General features: G+C 44.7%; 1 protein-coding gene across 3 annotated transcripts in view; it reads right to left on the bottom strand.

Moving 5' to 3' along the window:
* The window catches only part of C9orf72 (C9orf72-SMCR8 complex subunit), a 112,799-nt gene that overhangs the window by 57,780 nt on the left and 36,058 nt on the right, over positions 1–18,961 (bottom strand). For 2 of the 3 annotated variants that reach the window (XM_063914091.1, XM_063914090.1), the window contains exons 4-9: positions 15,142–15,206; positions 14,571–14,643; positions 10,799–10,915; positions 9,605–9,840; positions 8,935–8,992; positions 5,390–5,499 (exon numbers count right to left, since the gene is read on the bottom strand). In XM_063914091.1, coding sequence (XP_063770161.1) covers positions 5,390–5,499; positions 8,935–8,992; positions 9,605–9,840; positions 10,799–10,915; positions 14,571–14,643; positions 15,142–15,206 — 659 coding nt within the window. The remainder of the gene's footprint in view (positions 1–5,389; positions 5,500–8,934; positions 8,993–9,604; positions 9,841–10,798; positions 10,916–14,570; positions 14,644–15,141; positions 15,207–18,961) is intronic. The other variant, XM_063914092.1, reaches the window with a different exon arrangement.

Here is an 18,961-nt window from a genome sequence, read left to right as displayed (position 1 = left end):
AATTCCATAAACAAAGCCATCCATTCCGGTGTCGACTCCCTGGGGGGTGACATCACCATTACCGGCAATTGCTCTGCCTCCACACCAACATCGTCCTCATACATGTCGACACACACGTACCGACACACAGCAGACACACAGGGAATGCTCTTATCGAAGACAGGACCCCACTAGCCCTTTGGGGAGACAGAGGGAGAGTTTGCCAGCACACACCCAAGCGCTATAATATATATGGGAACAACCTTATATAAGTGTTGTATCCTTATAGCAGCTTAAATATATAAAATATCGCCAAAAAAGTGCCCCCCCCTCTCTGTTTTACCCTGTTTCTGTAGTGCAGTGCAGGGGAGAGTCCTGGGAGCCTTCCTCACAGCGGAGCTGAGCAGGAAAATGGCGCTGTGTGCTGAGGAGAATAAGCCCCGCCCCCTATTCCGGCTGGCTTTTCTCCCGTAGTTTGTAATATCTGGCAGGGGTTAAATACATCCATATAGCCTCAAGGGCTATATGTGATGTATTTTTTATCCATAAAAGGTATTTACATTGCTGCCCAGGGCGCCCCCAGCAGCGCCCTGCACCCTCCGTGACCGTTGGTGAGAAGTGTGTGACAAACAATGGCGCACAGCTGCAGTGCTGTGCGCTACCTTCAAGAAGACTGAAGAGCCTTCTGCCGCCGGTTTCTGGACCTTCAATCTTCAGCATCTGCAAGGGGGGTCGGCGGCGCGGCTCCGGGACGAACCCCAGGGTGAGACCTGTGTTCCGACTCCCTCTGGAGCTAATGGTGTCCAGTAGCCTAAGAAGCCAATCCATCCTGCACGCAGGTGAGTTGAACTTCTCTCCCCTAAGTCCCTCGATGCAGTGAGCCTGTTGCCAGCAGGACTCACTGAAAATAAAAAACCTAAAAACTTTTTCTAAGCAGCTCCTTAAGAGAGCCACCTAGATTGCACCCTGCTCGGACGGGCACAAAAACCTAACTGGGGCTTGGAGGAGGGTCATAGGGGGAGGAGCCAGTGCACACCACCTGATCCTAAAGCTTTAGTTTTGTGCCCTGTCTCCTGCGGAGCCGCTAATCCCCATGGTCCTGACGGAGTCCCCAGCATCCACTTAGGACGTCAGAGAAAATTAAGATGCCTTTTCTTCGAAGAAGAATCATCATTTCGGCCATTACCTTGGTAAAGACCCGAGGTGCCGTGGACAACCCAAACGGCAGCGTCTGAAACTGATAATGACAGTTTTGTACTACAAACCTGAGGTACCCTTGGTGAGACGGGTAGATTGGGACGTGGAGATAAGCATCCTTGATGTCCAGAGACACCATATAGTCCCCTTCTTCCAGGTTTGCTATCACCGCTCTGAGTGATTCCATCTTGAATTTGAACCTCTTTATGTAAGTGTTCAGGGATTTTAGATTTAAAATTGGTCTCACCGAGCCGTCCGGCTTCGGTACCACAAACAGCGTGGAATAATACCCCTTTCCCTGTTGTAGGAGGGGTACCTTGATTATCACCTGCTGGGAATACAGCTTGTGAATGGCTTCCAAAACTGCCTCCCTGTCGGAGGGAGACTTTGGTAGAGCAGACTTCAGGAACCGGCGAGGGGGAAACGCCTCGAATTCCAGTTTGTACCCCTGCGATACCACCTGTAGAATCCAGGGGTCCACTTGCGAGTGAGCCCACTGCGCGTTGAAATTCTTGAGACGGGCCCCCACCATGTCTGATTCTGCTTGTAAAGCCCCAGCGTCATGCTGAAGACTTGGCAGAAGCAGGGGATGGCTTCTGCTCCTGGGAAGCGGCTGCATGGTGCAGTCTTTTTCCCCTTCCTCTGCCCCGGGGCAGGAAGGAATGGCCTTTAGCTCGCTTGTACTTATGGGAACGAAAGGACTGAGTTTGAAAAGACGGTGTCTTTTTCTGCTGATGTGAAGTGACCTGGGGTAAAAAGGTGGATTTTCCAGCCGTTGCCGTGGCCACCAGGTCCGATAGACCAGCCCCAAATAACTCCTCCCCTTTATACGGCAATACTTCCATATGTCGTTTGGAATCCGCATCGCCTGACCACTGTCGCGTCCATAACGCTCTTCTGGCAGAAATGGACATAGCACTTACTCTTGATGCCAGGGTGCAAATATCCCTCTGTGCATCACGCATATATAGTAATGCATCCTTCAAATGCTCTATAGTTAACAGTATATTGTCCCTATCCAGGGTATCAATATTTTCAGTCAGGGAATCCGTCCACGCGACGCCAGCACTGCACATCCAGGCTGAAGCGATTGCTGGTCGCAGTATAACACCAGTATGTGTGTATATACTTTTAAGAATATTTTCCAGCCTTCTATCTGCTGGTTCTTTGAGGGTGGCCGTATCAGGAGACGGTAACGCTACTTGTTTAGATAAACGTGTGAGCGCCTTATCTACCCTAGGGGGTGTTTCCCCAACGTGTCCTAACCTCTAACGGGAAAGGATATAGTGCCAATAATTTTTTAGAAATTAGCAGTTTTTTGTCGGGGGAAACCCACGCTTTATCACACACCTCATTTAACTCATCTGACTCAGGGAAAACTATTGGTGGTTTTTTCACACCCCACATAATACCCTTCTTTGTGGTACTTGTAGTGTCAGAAATGTTCAATGCTTCTTTAATTGCCGTGATCATGTAACGTGTGGCCCTACTGGACATTACGTTTGTCTCCTCACCGTCGACACTAGACTCAGTATCTGTGTCTGGATCTGTGTCGACCCACTGAGGTAACGGGCGTTTTAGGGCCCCTGACGGTGTCTGAGACGCCTGGACAGGCACTAATTGATTTGCCGGCTGTCTCATGTCATCAACCGTTCTTTGCAAAGTGCTGACATTATCACTTAATTCTTTAAATACGATCATCCAGTCAGGTGTCGACTCCCTAGGGGGTGACATCACTAACCCAGGCAATTGCTCCGCCTCCACATCATTTTCCTCCTCATACATGTCGACACACACGTACCGACACACAGCACACACACCGGGAATGCTCTGATAGAGGACAGGACCCCACAAGCCCTTTGGAGAGACAGAGGGAGAGTCTGCCAGCACACACCAAGCGCTATATATATATATACAGGGATAACCTTATATAAGTGTTAATCCCTTATAGCTGCTGTTTATATAGTTTTTAGCTGCCAATAGTGCCCCCCCTTCTCTTTTTTACCCTGATTCAGTAGCAAGTCTGCAGGGGAGAGTCAGGGAGCCGTCCTTCCAGCGGAGCTGTGAGGCAAAATGGCGCTTGTGTGCTGAGGAGATAGGCTCCGCCCCTTCACGACGTCCTTATCTCCCGCTTTTTCTGTAAAAAATGGCAGGGGTTAAAATACATCCATATAGCCCCAGAGCTATATGTGATGTATTCTTTAGCCAATCTAAGGTATATCATGTTATATTGCGTCTCAGGGCGCTCCCCCCCAGCGCCCTGCACCCTCAGTGACCGGAGTGTGAAGTGTGCTGAGAGCAATGGCGCACAGCTGCGGTGCTGTGCGCTACCTTAGTCTGAAGACAGGATCGTCTTCTGCCGCCGATTTCACCGGACCTCTTCGCTCTTCTGGCTCTGTAAGGGGGCCGGCGGCGCGGCTCCGGGACCCATCCAGGCTGAACCTGTGATCGTCCCTCTGGAGATAATGTCCAGTAGCCTAAGAAACCCGATCCACTCTGCACGCAGGCGAGTCCGTTTCTTCTCCCCTTAGTCCCACGATGCAGTGAGCCTGTTGCCAGCAGGACTCACTGAAAATAAAAAACCTAAAATATACTTTTATTCTAAGCAGCTCAGGAGAGCCACCTAGCCTGCACCCTTCTCGTTCGGGCACAAAAATCTAACTGAGGCTTGGAGTGGAGGAGGGTCATAGGGGGAGGAGCCAGTGCACACCACCTGATCCTAAAGCTTTTATTCTTGTGCCCTGTCTCCTGCGGAGCCGCTATTCCCCATGGTCCTTACGGAGTCCCAGCATCCACTAGGACGTCAGAGAAATACCGTTGGTGATGTGTGTGGGAGCATGGAGCACAGCGTTGCCGCTGTGCTGTATCTTTACTGAAGTCTTCTGCCGTCCTGAAGTCTTCTGTTCTTCTCATACTCACCCGACTTCTGGCTTCTGTGAGGGGGCGACGGCGTGGCTCCGGGAACAAGCAGCTAGGCGCACCAAGTGATCGAACCCTCTGGAGCTAATGGTGTCCAGTAGCCGAGAAGCGGAGCCCTTAAACTAAGAAGAAGTAGGTCTGCTTCTCTCCCCTCACTCCCACGCTGCAGGGAGCCTGTAGCCAGCAGGTCTCCCTGAAAATAAAAAACCTAACAAAAGTCTTTTTCTAGAGAAACTCAGTAGAGCTCCCCTAGTGTGCATACAGTCACTCCTGGGCACAAAGTCTAACTGGGGTCTGGAAGAGGGGCATAGAGGGAGGAGCCAGTTCACACCCAGATTAAGTCTTTTTTAATGTGCCCAAGCTCCTTTTGGAGTCCCCAGCATCCTCTAGGACGTAAGAGAAAATAAAAATGATTATGATCTTTTTTTGCTAGTGGACTTCAAAAATAGGCAGAGCTCCTTCAATATTTGTGCGAGCAACTTTAGATAATGTTATCACAGGCACTAAAGGAGTTTGGAGTCTGATATTTAGCAGTGTAATGGTGTCCACATAGGGAATTAGTTGTATTGATGTCATACTAAAATAATATTTTCCTTTGGTGATATTAACAGCTGAAATCAAAATGACATTTTACACAACAGATTTTTGACTACTTTGGCTTCATGCTGAGAAAAAAATAAAATGTTTGATTTTTTTTTTAAAATCATGTCAAATTACACAACTTTTACTTCTCTAAGAGGTATTGTTTAAGACCTCTGTTCCTCAACCAGTAGCAATAAGGCATTACACCCTATTCAGGTGTATGCATGTGACTACTAAAGGAGTACCAATGGCTTCAGGGAATTTAACTCTGTATTTTAACACTTCACATTTCTTGTCCAGCCGAAGAGTTACTTGCGTATTTTGAAATACACATTTTAGATACTTGCCGTCTTCATTTTTATCCTGGCAGACTGACCCACAAAGAAAGCTGAACTGAAAGCTTACATCTATAAAATGATATGGTCTAGGGCAGGTATCAAATAAGTAGTCCTACAGGGAGCAACTATGCAAGCAGAAAGGACCCAAATAATGCATTACTCTTGGAAAACTCATTAGAAAAGCATTAATTTGAATGGTGCTGATGTTTCTTTCATACATGACCGTTTTTGCATTGATTTTGTAACCTTTTTCCAGAATAATGAGAATATTGATATAATAATATTATTATAATAATACAGTAATATTATGACTAAACATTGAGTAGCTAAGCCAGAGTAGGACGAAATAAACATGCATAAAACCAAGAACTTACGTGTCATCTTCAATATATTTTATTAGGGTCAGGGCCTTTCTATGAAGTATCAGCAAAAACTGCGCCAAAAATGTGCTCCTTAGGGACAGGTTTGGCTTCAACTGGAATACCTGAAAAACAATGAAACTACTATGTAGAACAATGGTGGCCAAAACGTTGATCGCGATCTACAGGTAGCTCGTGGAGCTCACGCCGGTAGATCGCAACTAAGTTCTTTGTGTACTTGCGGCCGCCGCTGCGCTCCGAGGCAAGAGCGTTCCCAGTGATGCATTGCGAGGGTGACCTCATGATGTCACCCAATGCATAATTGGGAATGCGATGTGAGGAGCGCAGCGGCGGCAGGACAGCGGGAAGCAGTGTGAGCAGGCACCAGGTAGCAGGGAGCCAGCCAGGGGAAACCCAGCCAGCCAGCGGGGAGCCAGCCAGCCAGCCAGGGGAAACCCAGCCAGCCAGAGAGGAGCCAGCCAGCCAGCCAGCAAGGAGGCACTCAAGCCAGCCAGCATGAGTTGTTCACAGGGGTCTATTATGCACCGGGAGGGGGTTCTGCACACAATCATGACAAGATTGTGTTTATTAATATTAATGTATTTTTTGTAATGTGGACACTACTATTGGTGGTGTTATTTGATGGCGTCATTACTAATGCTATTTTTAAATGTGCGCGTTCTTATTGGTGGTGTTATTTGATGGCGTCATTACTAATGCTATTTTTAAATGTGCACGTTCTTATTGGTGTTATTTGATGGCATCATTCTTAATGCTATTTTTAAATGTGCGCGTTATTATTGGTGGTGTTATTTGATGGCATCATTCTTAATGCTATTTTTAAATGTGCGCGTTATTATTGGTGTTATTTGATGGTGTCATTTCTTAATGCTATTTTTAAAAGTGTGCGTTATTGGTTTTGTTATTTGATGGCGTCATTATTAATGCTATTTTTAAATGTGCGCGTCAGTATTGGTGTTGTTATTTGATGTTAGTAGATCACCGGTAAGTAAGTGAACAAAGAGTAGATCCCAGGCCCCAAAAGTCCGGCCACCCCTGATGTAGAACATATCAAGGCGCTTAACACTGCTACAGCATGTACTGCAAGTGCCAGTTTCTCAGTGCAGATGTGGCAACTTTAGCACATCTGCGATCAGTTTCTCTGACATACGAGAGGGGAGGGACGCCCATCTCAGCGCTAGACCGCCCTGCATGTCAGGCCCTACCCCACTCCGCGTGGGTGCAAAAGCATTGCATGGCGGCGATGCAGTCGCACCCGCCAAGTAGCTCTCTAACTGCATAGCAAGTTTGTGTAGAAGAACTACGCTGATTTACCATGCAGCCTTACAAGCTGGTTGGGATCGATTCCGCTCTGCACAGCGCCCGGAAGCAAGGAAGCTACAGTGACGGGACTTCTGCCTGCAGGCAGCACCACTGCTACACCGCTGAAGCCTCAGCAACAAAGTGACTGCATTCCCCGGTACGTGAACCTCAACACAGGAGTCCACTGTGAAAACGGTAGGACTTATATTCATTCTATACTGCACTTCTACTTTTGAAGCAATCAGCACTCATAAAAAGGACACCAGTATCCAGAGGCAGTAATATTACTCCAGCCCAAAGAAATCAATTACATCCATGTGGGGTAAACCGCTCATAGTGTACCCACAGGATTTTGTCTTATATGTTTGTTTGTTTGTTTATATGTTGCATGTTTGTAAAGGCCCGTACACACTGGTCGATGTATCGGCCGTTCTCTTGAACGGCCAATACATCGCGGGACCGTCGGCCAGTGTGTACGGGCGATACGTCTGTGAACTCCGTCGTTCACAGACGTATCGCGTCGGCCGCGCAGCACAGCCGACAGCCAATATATCTAACGATATATTGGCCCGTCGCTGTGTGTGTATGGGGCGGTCGTCCGACCGCCCGTACACATGCTGCGGCGGCCGGCGGTGATTGACAGGTGAACTGGGCGGGCGCGAGCGCCCGCCCGCCCAGTTCATGACGTCAGTCCCCCGACGGATCGGGCTGTGTGTATGCACAGCACACTGCCCGATCCGTACATAGATATATCTGCAGATCAATTGATCTGCAGATATATCTAATAGTGTGTACCCACCTTAAGTCTTATACCGGTATTAAATTTATCAATTTTTAAACAATAATTTATTCTTAAAATAAATACATTTATTTTACACAGTATACGGTGTGTTCAATTTTTATTTATATATTGTGTAATAATTTATCATACAACTACCAATATAATTCTTTCATTAATTACGATACAAGCTAGGGGTGCGCTGAACCATCCTCTGCAAATGTATTCCCTAACTGCATAGCCTGGCTGCGCTGTCAGGCGGTTACGCGCCCTGTGACGTGACATCACGCAGCCGCCCCCGCAATGGTCCAGACACACCTGCACTGTCCAGACCGCGCCCCACCAACGGCGTTCTAAGGCCGATGGCAAGCACCCTCCGGCCCTGCAACTGCATCTCACTGGGTGCGCAGGTGCAGTGCAGCCGCTGCGTGTGCGCACTCCAGAAAGTGCTACAGACTGCGATAGCTGCTCCTGCAGAGGTCGGGACTGAATTAGGCCCTTTACTTACAGAGGTGTGCAAATTAAGACACAACGCTAGTTTTTTCATTTTCATAATTTACTGGCCACAAAATTAAAACCGTAAAGCTGTTTAGCAATGGAATGATTTTTTTTCATGTTACCGAAGATCCTAGGTCCTCTAAAGAAAACATTTGTAGGAAAATGTTGTTTTTGTTTTTTGAAGGTGGCATCCTTTCATTTTGATGTCCTTCCCTGGCCAGGTAACAGCCCAGCTGCAAATCCAATTAAGAATCTTTGGGCAACTCAAAAGAAAAAACTCAAGAAGAGAACGACCACCACCAAGGCTGGCCTCATAGAAGAACTTATCTGAATATGGCATAGGGATGAAGACATCATGGGGATCTGGGAAATGCTCATGAAAAGCCTGCCAAACTGTATCAAAATTATTATAAACAAATAATATAAACACATGGGGGAATATTCAATTACAAGCAGTAATTTACCACACAGTAAAAACAGGCTTTTTAGTACATTAGTACTATTGAGCTATCCAATTACAGCCCATTTTTACTGTGCGATAAATGACCAGTTATCGGCTGATAACAAATGGGATTGGGGATAAGTTCCAATGGGTTATCGTCCTAATACGGGTCTCCTGGGGCTTATTATCTGGGATTCTGCTTCGCGTGCCTCATAAGTGCAAGGCTACGGGACTAATAGGATAGCCCCAGGGAAATCCATTAGCTGCGGTAATTCACGTATAAAAGTATTAATAGTTGTAAAAAGTGTTTCAATAAAATAAATTTCTAGAAAAAAAATTTGACTTTGTTTAAAATTCCTGTTTCAATTTCCTGGTGTGAGTCTAGTAATTTGTACTCCTCTATAAAAATGGAAAAATGTTCTTAGAAAAGGACATTAACTGCGCCCCCCCCCCCCCCCCCCCTTCCTCCCAAACACGCACCCCACACCCCCATTGTCAGCATTCAATGATATACAATACCTGTTCTAAAAAGTTTTGGACAAATGTGTCTCTGTGCAGAATATCTTGGAAAATATTCCTGGAACAAAGAAATAAGTGCATATAACTAAAACATGAAAGACTATAATAGAATAAAATAAAATAGCATTTTGATTATGTTATACTTCAAGTCCTGTAGAATTCACACAGCCTACAGGACAGAAATTGGCAGGTATATATGTAATTTTATTTGTTAACAATAAAATCCCTGAACAGTTATTTTACATTTACCTACAGTGTGTAATAAAAATGTGTTTAAATCATCCAAGCCTACTGCATCTCGATGACTAGACAAGTTAAGGCGGCTGCTTTAGTATAAGAGAATTGGAGATTCTGAGGCGATAATGAAATGGCCATTTCACTGGGCCCTTGCTTACTCCCAGCACCTCTGCTGCACTTATTCGTTCATATGCTCTACTAAGCAGCTAACTGCACTTTTCAGCTATCTATTAATACTATTTTCCAGAATGTCTTTGAAGACATCCAAATTAGCTTTCATACACTTAAGATGTCACTCAGTGTGTATATTTTAGACAACTAGAAAAATTTAGTTTGACACGTATTCACAGCAGGAGCTCTATTTATTAAAGAAAATGCTGGGAAAAGAAAATTATTAATAAGACAATTGACATGTAACACAGGCTTTGCTTACAAGTTAGGGGTGAAACTTTCATCTGTGTGTATGACTGAATCTCCTGCCAGTTCTTCGTCTGATGTGGCCTTCCACAAAGCTGCCAGCTCTGCCCGCATGTACCGTCGCTGATTGTACGTGTGTTCATGGCATGGGGGCATCTGCTTAACGGTGTTTACATCCACATCAATATGAGTGGCAGGATACGGAGCATACATGACCTGACGGAACGGCAGCACAAAGCTCCCAGTAGCATCCTGAGTGGGACAATAAACTCCGCTGTCATTTTTCACAATTACTTAATACATCGACTTCTACTAATATTAAAGAGTTTGTTTTTTAATTTGATATAATCTGTTTAGTATTTAGGGAGGTATATATATATCAAAGTTTAGCAATAGATACAATTGTGAGATATAGTGGTCTATTCAATTGAAGTCGGAATTGCCGTCAAGTCGGAAAGACGGCACTTTCCAACTTTTTTAGGTCGAATCAGAATTCGACCTATTCAACTCAGTTGCCGTTTTTCCAACTTGTCCGGATTAGCCGTGGATCCACGTATTTTGTCGAACTTGCGGCCATTTCCGACAGGAATTTTTTTTTCCATTTTTGGCAAACCTGTCGGAAATGCCAAAAAAGTCGGAGCAGCATTGTCGAAAATGGGCAAAACCTGTCGGAAATGCCCGCAAATTGAATACTGAACTGTTGGATCCCGTTGAAAGGATCCGACAGGAATTTAATAGACCCCATAAAGTACAAACCAATCAGCTTTTGTCATTTTTTAAACACAGCCCATAACATGCAAATTAGGAGCTGATTGGTTAGTAATTTATCTCTCACAATTTTATCTCTCTCCAAACTTTAAATAGACCCCTAAGTCCTCATTTTACATTGATATATATATTGCAAGCTTGATGCAAACAAACCGGCAGTATGATGTACATTTGTAAAAAAGAATTACAGTAAGTTTAATAAATGACTTTCACATTTTGCACAACACAACTAATATATACAGTATGGTACATGGTACAGTATGCTGGGAGTAAGAATAAGTGGGTGGCCAGTAAGAAGACATGGGCTTTAATGCTACCACCTTAGCTATCAGCAGGTAAGAGCAACAGATATAGATAAAGGGACTACTAACTTAAATGACACTGGTTCAGTTATGGAGCTTTTCAGTCATTGATCATTTAGCCCTGCTGTACACACACTGACCTTCAGCAGCCCTTGCACAAAGAGCCCAGATTCATACTTGAACGATGTCTCTGATCTACACATCCTGGAGCACTTCCGCTCTGCAGGAGAAAGGAAAAGGCACAGCGTCCTCACCATCTTTACCAAGGGGGGAAAAAAAGACAATGGTTTGGCTACATTCAGTTTAACGGCATATTTTACTTTACAGATTCAAAATATAAAATGAAAAAGAAAAAAGCTATCAAAACATAATGAAAAAGCTGTGGGTTTTGGTACATAAGCTTCACTGGGAAAAACACTGTTTCTTTTTTTTGTTTTTACCTCAAACCAAGTATATTTTGATGGTTTGAGAACAGACAGAGCTTTCTGGGAGCATATTGGAATACACATAATTCTATTTTAACTGTGATATACAAACAAACACTGACTTAACCCAGTGGTTCCCAAACTTTCTTGAAGATGCCATAGAGTATCATCAATTTTTTTTCACGACAGTCACAGCATCCTTAAACCAAAAGTTTCTTATTGAGAAATTCCGAAAAAAAATTATGATTACTGTGCTTACAGATCAGCTTTAGGTTCAGTTCTATAGTGGCGGACAGGGTTGCACTTCTGTTTGTCCATATATTTTATGATTGGCAGCCACCAGCACTGGTTTTGCTTATCACATTGACCATAAATAATTTGATTTGGTCTTGGATCACCAACCCATGGCACCCTGCAGGTACCCTTTGGGACCACTTTGTATTTATTTATTTATTTATTTTCCAGCATAAGGAAACAGATTTGTAGTTTTACAAAATAAACTTCACAGCCTCTAGACTGGATACCCATGCTAAGCTTCACTCAGGTGTGCAGGCACCATCTTTAAGCAAACTTCTAGACAGCAATAAGGACATATGGCATCCTCATTTTGTAAATGGCCATAGACTAAGTAGGGTAAATACAAGGGGGTGGGCATGCTGAACACAGCTCTATTCTGCCCTCTGTACAGCTTGCAAGAAAAGTTAAGGTTGCAAGAGTCCCTTTTCCTGCATGTGGTCATAATTCCTGTTCCTATGATCTGGCAACCCCAATATCATCATTCCGTGCCCCATCCTACTGTTCTGAGGGTGATCTAAGGGATTTGTAAGGCAATTTCATGACAGTTGGACTACAATGATAGCACCTTAGTAGAAGTTAGTCAGTATAATATATCACAACCATTCATGTGCTAAGACCTAAAGCAGACTGACAGAAAGTAAAATGACTGTTTGTAAAGTTAAAGTAAAATTGATGAAACAACTGGCCCCCAACATCTGCTTCAAAGTGGAATCATAGTTAAAATAATATACAGGTTGAGTATCCCTTATCCAAAATGCTTGGGACCAGAGGTATTTTGGATATCGGATTTTTCCGTATTTTGGAATAATTGCATAATGAGATATCATGGTGATGGGACCTAAATCTAAGCACAGAATGCATTTATGTTACATATACACCTTATACACACAGCCTGAAGGTCATTTTAGCCAATATTTTTTGTAACTTTGTGCATTAAACAAAGTGTGTCTACATTCACACAATTCATTTATGTTTCATATACACCTTATACACACAGCCTGAAGGTAATTTAATACAATATCTTTAATAACTTTGTGTAATTAACAAAGTTTGTGTACATTGAGCCATCAAAAAACAAAGTTTTCACTATCTCACTCTCAGTCAAAAAAGTCCGTATTTCGGAATATTCCGTATTTCGGAATATTTGGATATGGGATACTCAACCTGTATACGAGACGAAGTCTGTCCATCACGTCGCTATTCATTTTAAGAGCTACAGTTACCAATTACAAACAGCTGAAAATATACTTGTCAAATACTTTTTGTGCTTGTCTAGCTGCCCTCAAGCTTGGGTAGCTTTGTGCTTGTCTAGCTGCCCTCAGCTTGGGTAGCTTTGATTGCTATAACAAATAAATCAGTCTTTTGTGAGAGTATGTGTAAAGCGCTTTTTAAAAAAACTGGTCTCCTTTCTACTGTCCATATTTAATTATCTGCTATGTTATGATGGATGACAGAGCACACACAAAAGGAAGCAATGGGAGAGACATACTGTAAATTTTTGCAGCAAATAATAACATAAAATGTTATATTGTCAAAGCCAGAAACAGATTCCCTAGTTGTTTTCCCTAATAACCTCTATGGTGCCCACACATGAGCACATAATCAGTTCTGAGTTATAGGCCCTACACACATGCCGATATTCTGAAAGATATGAACGATCTCGTTCATAAATGAACGAGAACTCGTTCATATCTTTCAGTGTGGAGACTCCAGCGATGAACGATGCGCGGCCCCGCGCTCGTTCATCGCTGATCTCCCGTCGGCTGTGCATGCAGGCCAATATGGACGATCTCGTCCATATTTGCCTGCACTTCAATGCAGCCGGGTGACGGGGGGAGTGAAGAAACTTCACTCCCCCCCCGCCGCCGGGTCGCTCGTCGGCCGTATCGGCCGTCGGGCACCTCGGCGGCGCATCGCCGAGTGTGTAGGGCCCCTTAAGCTCAGGGTGCATGAATCCGGCAATTAAGACAGGAACACATGAGGCTGAGCGCGGGGACATAATCAGTCAACCACCTGAACAAATAGACCAAACTTTTTGAAAGGCAAAAACATGGCCACTATTCCTGAACAAAGTTTACATGAAGTCTCAGCAAAGCAGAAAAAAATACAAGCATTGCAAAAAGGCACAGAGGCAGCCAACCAGAGCTATCCATTTAGTAGTATAGGAGAGACAAGCACTCTGGCAGAGGATTCCTTTATTTTCTGTATCTACAGTAACTAGAGTAGAGAGTTTATCTCCTGTTTGCCTATGCATACCCTATTTTAAAGGTAGGGATTAAATTACATGAAAACAGAGCATGCAGAGCAGCACAGATACTGCAGTTTCAGGAGAAGAGTGTGATGATCTTGTGGAAGGCTGTGACCTGTCCACTTGTGTGGCTTTGTGGACAAGACAGTGTCAGGATTTAAGTAGGAGAAAGGAGGTAAGATACAAGTAGCAGAAAGAACAGAGGGAAGCAGAGGGGTAAATGTATTATAGCAGCATGTATCATTACCAAGGTGAAGCAGGAAGGGACATTGACAAGATGTATAAACATCTTGTCTGCCGACTTCCCCCTGCGGTGATGCCCCCGAGCACACAGGCTGTGTCTCCCTGCCCGGCTGGCTGTACTGCACGAGCGGGATTTCGCTACTCACACGAGATCCACTGCGCAGTCCGGAGCCAACGCCTGCCACAGCTCTATCCCTGCTGTGGAGATAGGGCATCTGCGGGCATCGGAACGGTCAGCATACATAGCCCCATCATATCGTCCTACTATCTGTTAGATAGCCACACCGATATGGACAAGGGTGCATAGCGCACCCGTCGCTGAGCCGGCACCGCAGCTGTAATACATGGGGGAGAAGCAGTATCACTGCACATAACGTGCGCTGATGCTGATTCTCCCCCATAATGGAGGGTAATACATTTACCCCAGAATCTCTTAACAGTGATGTAAATACACAGCAAAAACATTTTTAAAACTTGACTGGAGAATAAGTGCTTCCAGTGTTACCCCAACCAACTGCAGCATCAATTTATCATTCCAGGTCTATTTACAGAATACAGATTGACATTTCAAAACTAGAAACCTAGTGAAGAATGGCAAAGGCAAGACTCTTATCAACAGCACCCAAAATACATGGTATTGCCTTTACATGGCCAAGTCCACTTGTATCAACTAATAAGTGATCTTAAGATTTGTATTACCTTATTGACTTTCTCTGCGCTGCTACCCACCACCACAGAGCAGCCACACGTCTGCAAGTGTGAGCTGATGGCACTGTTGAAGAAATAGAACATAAGCTTAACCTAGTGTAAATTAAAAAGGACACAAAGCAGCTTCTGTATCATATAAAGTGTGGTGCTAACTATATACTAAAATGAAACCTACTGCATTCATGTCTGGGTAGACATAATCTATAGCATGGATAACTATACACAAGTATAATGCAGTCACTGATCGGATTCTATTTTTCAATATTAGTATCGCAAAGAGAGATAGATGAAGCACAAAGGCAAAGTCCTGCTTGTTAGGCATAGGTAATAGACATTGATCCTTATTCTCTCTATATAAAACACGTAACAGATCTTGGTTACAGTAAAAATAATGCAAACTGTATAAAAGGATTCAAGAACAGACCAAAACAAAACAATATTAAAATTACATTTAAAGTGCAGACAAAAATGAGGGTAAGCTGTTATACTACAATTTCATAACAATATTTTAGGAGCACAGCCTTAACTAAGTAAATGAGTGTAAAAGTATTTGTAACATTACTTGCTGAGGAAACCTTCATGGCAGCTGTCACCAATGTCATCGTCATTAAGGACAGTAGTAGCAATCTGGAAAATAAATTTGAGGATTAACAAAAGAGGAAATCTCTCATAAACTGCTAAGGTTAAATGCTGACTAAATATAATGAATATTTAAATACATATTTAAACACTAAAATGGAAGATGGATTTGGACACCAATTGTCTCATAACATTTATGCACTTCATTTGAGAGCTCTTTGCCATTTAGTTACATTTTTCTTTATTTTAAATCACACGTTTCTTAGCAGTCATACACAGGACCTTCTGTCACAGCCTCCTTTATTTAATGCACACATTTCAAAATACTATCATATACAGGATTCAAACCCATGACCTTCAATATTACAGCCAGACTCCTTACTCATAAAGCTATTTGCTCCTGTATGAGAAGTATTAGAGTATTTTGAAATTCATGCCTTAAATAAAGGAGTGTGTGACTGAAGGTGCTTAGAGACGTGAGGAGGAGGTGGGGGCGGCGAGGTGATGGAGGAGATCAGAGAGGAGGAAGTTGCAAGTGAGACTAATCAAAACAGATAATTGATAGGTGCTGCATAACAGTGCCCCCTGCCACGGGCTGGTACATGCTGCACCACTCTAGTTATAGCTCTGGTAATTAGTATTTCATTGGCCAGAAAACCATGTATGCAGTCAAAAGTACTGAAAGCCACAATGGACACATCTAGATTACAACATCATGGTATCTGACTTTCCATAGAAGTCTATTCAAATAGGTTCAACAAAGTAATAGGACATTAGAGACACAAACACTGAAAATAATGATTCTTTAGTTCAGCGACACACACCTAAAATAAGAATTTACTCACCGGTAATTCTATTTCTCGTAGTCCGTAGTGGATGCTGGGTACTCCGTAAGGACCATGGGGAATAGACGGGCTCCGCAGGAGACTGGGCACTCTTAAAAGAAAGATTAGGTACTATATCTGGTGTGCACTGGCTCCTCCCTCTATGCCCCTCCTCCAGACCTCAGTTAGGGAAACTGTGCCCGGAAGAGCTGACATTACTAGGAAAGGATTTGGAATCCAGGGTAAGACTCATACCAGCCACACCAATCACACCGTACAACTTGTGATAACTATACCCAGTTAACAGTATGAACAATCGCTGAGCCTCATTCAACAGATGGCTCAGAACAATAACCCTATAGTTAAGCAATAACTATATACAAGTATTGCAGAAGTCCGCACTTGGGACGGGCTCCCAGCATCCACTACGGACTATGAGAAATAGAATTACCGGTGAGTAAATTCTTATTTTCTCTGACGTCCTAGTGGATGCTGGGTACTCCGTAAGGACCATGGGGATTATACCAAAGCTCCCAAACGGGCGGGAGAGTGCAGATGACTCTGCAGCACCGAATGAGCAAACTCAAGGTCCTCCTCAGCCAGGGTATCAAACTTGTAGAATTTTGCAAACGTGTTTGACCCCGACCAGGTAGCAGCTCGGCCAAGTTGTAAAGCCGAGACCCCTCGGGCAGCCGCCCAAGAAAAGCCCACCTTCCTCGTGGAATGGGCTTTGACTGATTTAGGATGCGGCAGTCCAGCCGCAGAATGTGCAAGTTGAATCGTGCTACAGATCCAGCGAGCAATAGTCTGCTTTTAAAAGCAGGAGCACCCAGCTTGTTGGGTGCATGCAGGATAAACAGCGAGTCAGTTTTTCTGACTCTAGCCGTCCTGGAAACATAGATTTTCAGGGCCCGGACTACGTCCAGCAACTTGGAATCCTCCAAGTCCCGAGTAGCCGCAGGCACCACAATAGGTTGGTTCAAATGAAACGCCGATACCACCTTAGGGAGAAATTGGGTACGAGTCCTCAATTCTGCCCTGTCCATATGGAAGATCAGATAAGGGCTTTTACATGACAAAGCCGCCAATTCTGACACACGCCTAGCCGAAGCCAAGGCCAAAAGCATGACCACTTTCCACGTGAGATACTTCAACTCCACGGTCTGAAGTGGCTCAAAACAATGTGATTTTAGGAAATCCAACCCTACGTTGAGATCCCAAGGTGCCACTGGAGGCACAAAAAAGGGGCTGAATATGCAGCACTCCCTTAACGTCTGAACTTCAGGCAGCGTCTTTCCTAGCCTTTAACAGCGTAGGAATCACTTCATCTGGAACGCACTTTTCCGTTAGGATCCGGCGTTCAACCGCCAAGCCTTCAAACGCAGCCGCGGTAAGTCTTGGAACAGACAGGGCCCCTGCAGTAACAGGTCCTGTCTGAGAGACAGAGGCCATGGGTCCTCCGAGATCATTTCTTGTAGTTCTGGGTACCAAGTTCTTCTTGGCCAAACCGGAACTACGAGTATAGTTCTTACTCCTTTCTTACTTACTATCCTCCGTACCTTGGGTATGAGAGGAAGAGGAGGGAACACATAAACAGACTGGTACACCCACGGTGTCACTAGTGCGTCCACAGCTATCGCCTGAGGGTCTCTTGACCTGGCGCAATACTTTTTTAGCTTTTTGTTGAGGCGGGACGCCATCATGTCCACCTGTGGCCTTTCCCAATGATTTACAATCTGCGTGAAGACTTCTGGATGAAGTCCCCACTCTCCCGGGTGGAGGTCGTGCCTGCTGAGGAAGTCTGCTTCCTAGTTTTCCACACCCGGAATGAACACTGCTGACAGTGTTAGCACGTGATTTTCCGCCCATCGGAGAATCCTTGTGTCTTCTGCCATCGCCATCCTGCTTCTTGTGCCGCCCTGTCGGTTTACATGGGCGACCGCCGTGATGTTGTCTGACTGAATCAGCACCGGCTAGTTTTGAAGCAGGGGTTTTGCCTGACTTAGGGCATTGTAAATGGCCCTTAGTTCCAGAATATTTATGTGTAGGGAAGCCTCCAGACTCGACCATTGTCCTTGGAAGTTTCTTCCCTGAGTGACTGCCCCCCAACCTCAGAGGCTTGCATCCGTGGTCACCAGGACCCAGTCCTGTATGCCGAATCTGCGGCCTTCGAGAAGATGAGCACTCTGCAGCCACCACAGCAGAGACACCCTGGCCCTCGGGGACAGGGTAATCAGCCGATGCATCTGAAGATGCGATCCGGACCACTTGTCTAACAGATCCCACTGAAAGATCCTTGCATGGAACCTGCCGAATGGAATTGCCTCGTAAGAAGCTACCATCTTTCCCAGGACTCGCGTGCAGTGATGCACCGACACCTGTTTTGGTTTTAGGAGGTCTCTGACCAGAGATGACAACTCCTTGGCCTTCTCCTCCGGGAGAAACACCTTCTTCTGTTCTGTATCCAGAATCATACCCAGGAACAGCAGACGCGTCGTAGGAACCAGCTGCGACTTTGGGATATTCAGAATCCAGCCGTGCTGTTGTAGCACTTCCTGAGATAGTGCTACTCCGACCAACAACTGCTCCCTGGACCTCGCCTTTATAAGGAGGTCGTCCAAGTACGGGATAATTATAACTCCCTTCTTCCGAAGGAGTATCATCATTTCGGCCATTACTTTGGTAAATACCCTCGGTGCCGTGGACAGACCAAACGGCAACGTCTGGAATTGGTAATGGCAGTCCTGTACCACAAAACGGAGGTACACCTGGTGAGGTGGGTAAATGGGGACATGCAGGTAAGCATCCTTGATGTCCAGTGATACCATGTAATCCCTCTCTTCCAGGCTTGCAATAACCGCCCTGAGCGATTCCATTTTAAACTTGAACTTCCTTATATAAGTGTTCAAGGATTTCAAATTTAGAATGGGTCTCACCAAACCGTCTGGTTTCGGTACCACAAACATTGTGTAATAGTAA

Source organism: Pseudophryne corroboree, chromosome 1, assembly GCF_028390025.1.
Source record: "Pseudophryne corroboree isolate aPseCor3 chromosome 1, aPseCor3.hap2, whole genome shotgun sequence".
NCBI classification, from domain to species: Eukaryota; Metazoa; Chordata; class Amphibia; order Anura; family Myobatrachidae; genus Pseudophryne; species Pseudophryne corroboree.
Note: the sequence above shows the minus strand (reverse complement) of the source record. Positions and strands in the feature narration are given on the sequence as shown.